The sequence below is a fragment of the Oncorhynchus tshawytscha genome, linkage group LG20 (assembly GCF_018296145.1).
Source record: "Oncorhynchus tshawytscha isolate Ot180627B linkage group LG20, Otsh_v2.0, whole genome shotgun sequence".
In the NCBI taxonomy this organism is placed as follows: domain Eukaryota; kingdom Metazoa; phylum Chordata; class Actinopteri; order Salmoniformes; family Salmonidae; genus Oncorhynchus; species Oncorhynchus tshawytscha.
In genome coordinates, this window is record NC_056448.1 from 29,548,030 (window position 1) to 29,555,523 (window position 7,494).

The 7,494-nt window shown below is 45.7% G+C and overlaps 1 protein-coding gene across 6 annotated transcripts; it reads left to right on the forward strand.

The window, feature by feature from the left end:
- Positions 1 to 407: 407 nt before the first annotated feature.
- LOC112220248 (BTB/POZ domain-containing protein KCTD9) lies at positions 408 to 5,089 on the forward strand. Of its 6 annotated transcripts, XM_042302463.1 has the most exons (13): positions 408 to 770; positions 993 to 1,114; positions 1,206 to 1,249; positions 2,405 to 2,522; positions 2,600 to 2,658; positions 2,753 to 2,881; positions 2,971 to 3,038; positions 3,111 to 3,206; positions 3,318 to 3,467; positions 3,563 to 3,668; positions 3,785 to 3,918; positions 3,963 to 4,125; positions 4,158 to 5,089. In XM_042302463.1, the coding sequence occupies exons 1-12, from the start codon at positions 723 to 725 to the stop codon at positions 4,110 to 4,112; spliced, it is 1,224 nt and encodes a 407-aa protein (XP_042158397.1). In that variant the 5' UTR covers positions 408 to 722; the 3' UTR covers positions 4,113 to 4,125; positions 4,158 to 5,089. The 6 variants fall into 6 exon arrangements, 5 of the variants coding, with proteins under 5 accessions (XP_042158397.1, XP_024237754.1, XP_024237756.1 ...); XR_006079460.1 differs by having other exon boundaries at positions 409 to 770; positions 3,785 to 4,125; XM_024381986.2 differs by having other exon boundaries at positions 409 to 770; positions 3,963 to 5,089.
- Positions 5,090 to 7,494: the final 2,405 nt, after the last annotated feature.

Genomic DNA, 7,494 nt, shown 5'->3' on the forward strand with positions numbered 1-7,494 from the left:
TGGTGTTTTGTTTTAAAAATAGAAGTAAAAAAGAAAAGAAAAAATTAGGGATAAAAGAACGTCGTTAAAATTATAGCTCACAGTTGTGCATGGGGAGAGGGGTCGGGTTGCTAAGGAGTGCATTCACATATATCTACACATTTTCACATATATCTACACATTTTCATACACACACATGTTTTTTTTTGTGTTTTTTTTGTTTGTAATTTTTGTATTTTTTCTTCCTCTCTTCTAGGTCAGCTTCAGCATTATGGACATGGGTGTATCTGTGGTCCATTTGGTCTGTCCCACGGCTTCCTTCAATGATGGGTTGTGAGTGGCTCTGTTGATGAACTTCTGGCCAATGATTGACTGCCTATTGTTGATTGACGTCAGTCCAGATATGCTGTTAACGTAGTGGTTGCTGATGTATTTTGGTAGTCTGTAAGCCATTTTTGTTGCCAATGCATCTGCTTAAGGACAGGAAGCGAGGAAAGGAAGCATTAATTGTTTAGAAAAAATAATTATGACCAATGACATCTCGGTAACTGCATGTGAGGTACCACCTTATTCATCGCCATTGGACAACATTCACTCTTTAATCGTTGATTGGACGACATCGTTGCAACGCTTTTTCAAGCTTTTTATTTTACTGCGGATGTTTTGGTTCCAATCGAAAAAATCAGAAACGGGTGTATTTATCTAGTTGACTCAAGCCGAGCAGCTAAATAACCAGGACTATCATGAAGAGAGTCACTCTGTTTGTCAACGGAACGTCTTCCAATGGCAAGGTAAGCTAGTTTCCGAGAACCCTATTGGATCCCTTTCTATATCAACGGCAGCACAGATAACATCACTGCATAGCTACTGCTGTAGCTAGCTACAAGCTACATCTCATCTGACCACAGTAGGTACGCTAGGTTGCCAGCAGTTTCGTCTTTTGTCAGTGTACATCGCCAGATATATATTGTCGCAGGGTTGTATCTGTGGGCTTCGTGTGTATTTTGCCGCAGGTTGTGGCGCTATATGGATCGTTGACAGACCTGCTGTCCGTCGCTAGCAGTAAACTGGGAATCCGAGCCTCCAGCGTTTATAACGGAACAGGCGGTCTTATAGACGACATAACGCTTATAAGGTGAGTTCAAAATTGGCGACAGCCGAACTAATCAGCTAGCTAGGCAGGATAAAGTTCTGTTCACTACTAACACCGTGTGTGTGTTCTGCAGGGATGATGACGTGCTGTATGTGTCTGAGGGCGACTCCTTTGATGGTAAGTTGACTACAACCTCTCAACAGCTCTATCAGGAGGTACAGTGTGGGATATTCAAATTTATTTATATAGCCCTTCGTACATCAGCTGATATCTCAAAGTGCTGTACAGAAACCCAGCCTAAAACCCCAAACAGCAAGCAATGCAGGTGTAGAAGCACGGTGGCTAGGAAAAACTCCCTAGAAAGGCCAAAACCTAGGAAGAAACCTAGAGAGGAACCAGGCTATGTGGGGTGGCCAGTCCTCTTCTGGCTGTGCCGGGTGGAGATTATAACAGAACATGGCCAAGATGTTCAAATGTTCATAAATGACCAGCATGGTCCAATAATAATAAGGCAGAACAGTTGAAACTGGAGCAGCAGCACGGTCAGGTGGACTGGGGACAGCAAGGAGTCATCATGTCAGGTAGTCCTGGGGCATGGTCCTAGGGCTCAGGTCCTCCGAAAGAGAAAGAAAGATAGAGCGAATTAGAGAGCATATGTGGGGTGGCCAGTCCTCTTCTGGCTGTGCTGGGTGGAAATTATAACAGAACATGGCCAAAATGTTCATAAATGACCAGCATGGTCGAATAATAATATTATTATTATTAAGGCAGAACAGTTGAAACTGGAGCAGCAGCACGGCCAGGTGGACTGGGGACAGCAAGGAGTCATCATGTCAGGTAGTCCTGGGGCATGGTCCTAGGGCTCAGGTCCTCCGAGAGAGAGAGAGGGAGAGAAAGGAGAGAATTAGAGAACGCACACTTAGATTCACACAGGACACCGAATAGGACAGGAGAAGTACTCCAGATATAACAAACTGACCCTAGCCTCCCGACACACAAACTACTGCAGCATAAATACTGGAGGCTGAGACAGGAGGGGTCAGGAAACACTGTGGCCCTATCCGAGGACACCCCCGGACAGGGCCAAACAGGAAGGATATAACCCCACCCACTTTGCCAAAGCACAGCCCCCACACCACTAGAGGGATATCTCTAACCACCAACTTACCATCCTGAGACAAGGCTGAGTATAGCCCACAAAGATCTCCGCCATGGCACAACCCAAGGGGGGCCGCCAACCCAGACAGGATGACCACATCCGTGAATCAACCCACTCAGGTGACGCACCCCTTGGGTTATATTCTGTGCTTCTATCTGTATGACTTCCCTCAGATGCGAGTAAGACAAAGTGTGCAGACCCCCGGGATGACCCTGGTTGTCCAGACTGGTTCCAAACTCACACTGATTGGCTGACGCTCAACGTTGGGGGTTGCTGCTTCACCACCACACGGTAACCATGACAACCTTGCAGTCTGTCCACTCCATTCTATTGATACACATAACCTGTGTGGTGTGTTTTCTCCTCAGGAGCACTCTGGTCAGTAAAGAACCAGCGAGCATGCTGGCCCACATGTTCCGAGACAAAGGTGATGATGTCACTCCCACAATGCACCACTCACTGCCTGTCTCCTCCACTCAATTTTCATGTCCCGAATTCCGTGTGTGTGTGTGTGTGTGTAGATGTGTGGGGTAATAAACAGGACTCCCAGGGTGCCTACCTGATAGACAGGAGTCCAGGCTACTTTGAACCAATCCTCAACTACCTGAGACACGGACAACTCATCATCAATGACGGCATCAACCCACTGGGTATGCCACACACTCACAATGTACACACTGGACTTACACACACACACACACACACACTAATAGCTACTTCATCTCTTTCTCTGTCTCAGGGGTCCTGGAGGAAGCTCGGTTCTTCGGCATTGAGCAGCTGGCTGAGCAACTGGAGAACCTGATCAAGGTGTGTGTGTGAATACCGTAAGTGTGCATGAGGCTTGTCTATCCTAACTACACCATATTTTCTCCTTCCCAGAGTTCCCAGCCTGCTGATGACCACTCCCCTCTAACCAGGAAGGAGTTTGTACGTTTCCTGTTGGCCACACCCACCAAGTCAGAGCTGCGCTGTCAGGTAGCACACACTCACCAAAATATATCCGTTTTCAGTGGCTATGCTCCATCTTGTCTGACACTGTCCTCTTTGATCTCCCTCTATCTCTCACACACACACACACACACACAGGGTCTGAACTTCAGCGGTGCAGACCTGTCTCGCCTGGACCTGCGCTACATCAATTTTAAGATGGCCAACCTGAGAGCTGCCAACCTCACTCACGCCAACCTCAGTGGTGCCAACCTGGAGCGGGCAGACCTGTCCTCAGCCTGCCTTGACGTGTGTTACTGTGTGTGTGTGTGTTACAGGGAGGAAACCTACAGGGTGTTAAGATGCTGTGTTCTAATGTGTGTGTGTGTGTGTGTGTGTTACAGGGAGCTAACCTACAGGGTGTTAAGATGCTGTGTTCTAATGCGGAGGGTGCATCTCTGAGAGGCTGTAACTTTGAGGACCCTGCTGGAGTCAAAGCCAACATGGAGGGTAACACGCACATATAAACTAATTTGACTTGACTCAACAGACACACACTTGGATTGCAAGGTTCAATACCTTTTCGATCATACTTGGATTTGTATTGCTGTGTGTGTGTGTGTTAGGTGCCAACCTAAAGGGGGTGGACATGGAGGGTAGTCAGATGACGGGTATCAACCTGCGAGTTGCCACACTGAAGAACGCCAAGCTGAAAAACTGCAACCTGAGAGGAGCTACACTGGCAGGCACAGACCTGGAGGTAAACACACACACACACACACACAAAACACCTCTCAAGCATAGCTCCCTCCCTCTCTTTCTCCCCCTCTCTCTCAGAACTGTGACCTGTCTGGGTGTGATCTACAGGAAGCTAACCTTCGGGGCTCCAACGTGAAGGGAGCCATCTTTGAAGAGATGCTGACTCCACTGCACATGTCTCAGAGTGTGCGATAACCCCACTGCACATGTCTCTGAGTGTGCGATAACCCCACTGCACATGTCTCTGAGTGTGCGATAACCCCACTGCACATGTCTCTGAGTGTGCGATAACCCCACTGCACATGTCTCTGAGTGTGCGATAACCCCACTGCACATGTCTCTGAGTGTGCGATAACCCCACTGCACATGTCTCTGAGTGTGCGATAACCCCACTGCACATGTCTCTGAGTGTGCGATAACCCCACTGCACATGTCTCTGAGTGTGCGATAACCCCACTGCACATGTCTCTGAGTGTGCGATAACCCCACTGCACATGTCTCTGAGTGTGCGATAACCCCACTGCACATGTCTCTGAGTGTGCGATAACCCCACACAAACATACACTCCTGGTCCTTAAGTCATTCCTCCCAACCCCCTGTGTAGCTCACCACTGATTTTCTCTTCTCAGAAGAGACTAGTTGCCCAATACTATATCAACCCTTAGTAGTCACTTAGCTACCTGAGGGCAGTGGTTGTTCCTCTGACATGAGTGAATATGAAACGACACCCAGGAATGTTTTAGTTCTGGTACACATGTTTGTATATACGGCGTAAAAGGTTCTACATGTTTGTAAAATAATATATGTATTTTGAAGGTAGATACGGCAGATTCGGGCCAACTTCCGCAACAACAAACAGTGTGAGGCTAAACTTCTTGCTGTTTTGGTCTCGCAGCTATCACGTTGCAGCAGTGTGAAATACACCCATGCACATGCGCTTATCTGCAATATCTGAGGTTCATGGCAAAAGTTATATGGCTGAGTCTCACTTTAATGGGTCCACATGTACATTATCCTACATGGACCATCTTCTCCATGCCAGGGGTTGGATTTCCATCACATGGTGCTACACTTTATCATTGTGAAAAGTTGTTCTATTTTTGTATCACACTGTCACTGTATAATTACTGTCTTATGTCTTTTGCAATAAAGGCTCTAGCCTGTTTTTAGTATCTAGTTGTGTTTTTATGTCAACGGTTCCTCTAAGTGATTCGCACGTATATTTGGCATGCTTTACCCTCGGAAACTTGAGTTAAAGAGAGGATATTTGGAAGGATGGCCCCGGCTGACGAGGCACGCATAAAGTGATGCACACATACAAGGGTGTGTAGGGTAACTGGAATGTACCTTATTGTGAAGGTTTGTGTTTGAAACCTGCCTTTTCGGGACAAACCTAAAAAAAAGTTCTACAGCTGTACCGTTGACAGCATCTTGACTGGCTGCGTCCCTGCTTGGTAAGGCAATAGCACCGCCCTCGATCTCATGGTGCTATAGAGGGTGGTGCGACAGCCCAGAACGTCATGGGCTGAGCTTCCTGCCATCCAGGACCTCTATATCAGGCAGTGTGAAAGGAAGGCCCCCAAAAAATGTAGACTCCAACCACCCAAGTCATAGACTGTTCTCTCTGCTTCTGCACAGCAAGCGGTAGCGGTGCATCAAGTCTGACACCAACAAGCTCCTGAACTGCTTCTATCCCCATGCCATAAGACTGCTATATAGCTAACAAAATGGCTACACGGACTATCTGAGTTGACCTATATATCTAAAAAAGAAAATCGCACTCACAGGGCCCTATACACAGTCATTCCAACACACACAAACACAATTTGCTCACACACACATAATATGCATATATATATACTGACTCTACTCACCCACTCACATACAGACATACAGTATATGCTGCTGCTACTCTGTTTATCATATATCGTGATGACTAGTCACCATAGCCCAATACATATCTACCTCTATACAGTTGAAGTAGGAAGATACATACACCGTAGCCAAATACATTTCAACTCAGTTTTTCACAATTCCTGACATTTAATTCCAGTAAGAATTCCCTGTCTTACGTCAGTTAGGATCACCACTTTATTTTAAGAATGTGAAATGTCAGAATAATAGTTGAGAGTGATTTATTTCAGCTTTTATTTCTTTCATATTCCCAGTGCGTCAGAAGTTTACATACACGAAATTAGTATTTGGTAGCATTGCCTTTAAATTGTTTAACTTGGGTCAAATGTTTCGGGTAGCCTTCCACAAGCTTCTCACAATAAGTTGGGTGAATTTTGGCCCATTCCTCCTGACAGAGCTGGTGAAACTGAGTCAGGTTTGTAGGCCTCCTTGCTCGCACAAGCTTTTTCAGTTCTGCCCACAAATTTTCTATAGGAATGAGGTCAGGGCTAAGTGATGGCCACTCCAATACCTTGACGTTGATGTCCTTAAGCCATTTTGCCACAACTTTGGAAGTATGCTTGGGGTCATTGTCCATTTGGAAGACCCATTTGCGACCAAGCTTTTAACTTCCTGTCTGATGTCTTGAGATGGTGCTTCAATATATCCACAGAATTTTCTTTCCTCATGATGACATCTATTTTGTGAAGTGCACCAGTCCCTCCTGCAGCAAAGCACCCCCACAACATGATACTGCCACCCCTGTCCTTCACGGTTGGGATGGTGTTCTTCGGCTTGCAAGCATCCACCTTTTTCCTCCAAACATAATGATGGTCATTATGGCCAAACAGTTCTATTTTTGTTTCATCAGACCAGAGGACATTTCTCCAAAAAGTATTATCTTTGTCCTCATGTGCGGTTGCAAACCGTAGTCTGGCTTTTTTATGGCGGTTTTGGAGCACTTCCTTCCTTTTGGAGCACTTCCTTTCAGGTTATGTCGATATAGGACTCGTTTTACTGTGGATATAGATACTTTTGTACCAGTGTCCTCCAGCATCTTCACAAGGTCCTTTGCTGTTGTTCTGGGATTGATTTGCGCTTTTGGCACCAAATTACGTTCATCTCTAGGAGACAGAACGCGTCTCCTTCCTGAGCGGTATGACAGCTGCGTGGTCCCATGGTGTTTAACTTGCGTACTATTGATTGTACAGATGAACATGGTACCTTCAGGCATTTGGAAATTGCTCCCAAGGATGAACCAGACTTGTGGAGGTCTACAATCTTTTTTCTGAGGTCTTGATTTCTTTTGATTTTCCCATGATGTCAAGCAAAGAGGCACTGAGTTTGAAGGTAGGCCTTGAAATACATCCACAGGTACACCTGCAATTGACTCAAATTATGTCAATTAGCCTATCAGAAGCTTCTAAAGCCATGACATAATTTTTTGAAATTGTCCAAGCTGTTTAAAGGCACAGTCAACTTAGTGTATGTAAACTTCTGACCCACTGAAATTGTGATACAGTTAATTATAAGTGAAATAATCTGTCTGTAAACAATTGTTGGAAAAATGACTTGGGTCATGCACAAAGTAGATGTCCTAACCGACTTGCCAAAACTATAGTTTGTTAACAAGAAATGTGTGGACTGGTTGAAAAACAAGTTTTAATGACCCCAACATAAGTGT

Bases quoted from the DNA above. Each gene is read 5' to 3' on its own strand.
- LOC112220248 (XM_042302463.1), top strand. From the start codon at position 723: ATGAAGAGAGTCACTCTGTTTGTCAACGGAACGTCTTCCAATGGCAAG. The intron at 771-992 runs GTAAGCTAGTTT...ATTTTGCCGCAG, and splicing joins GAACGTCTTCCAATGGCAAG to GTTGTGGCGCTATATGGATC. The intron at 2,659-2,752 runs GTGATGATGTCA...GTGTGTGTGTAG, and splicing joins CCACATGTTCCGAGACAAAG to ATGTGTGGGGTAATAAACAG.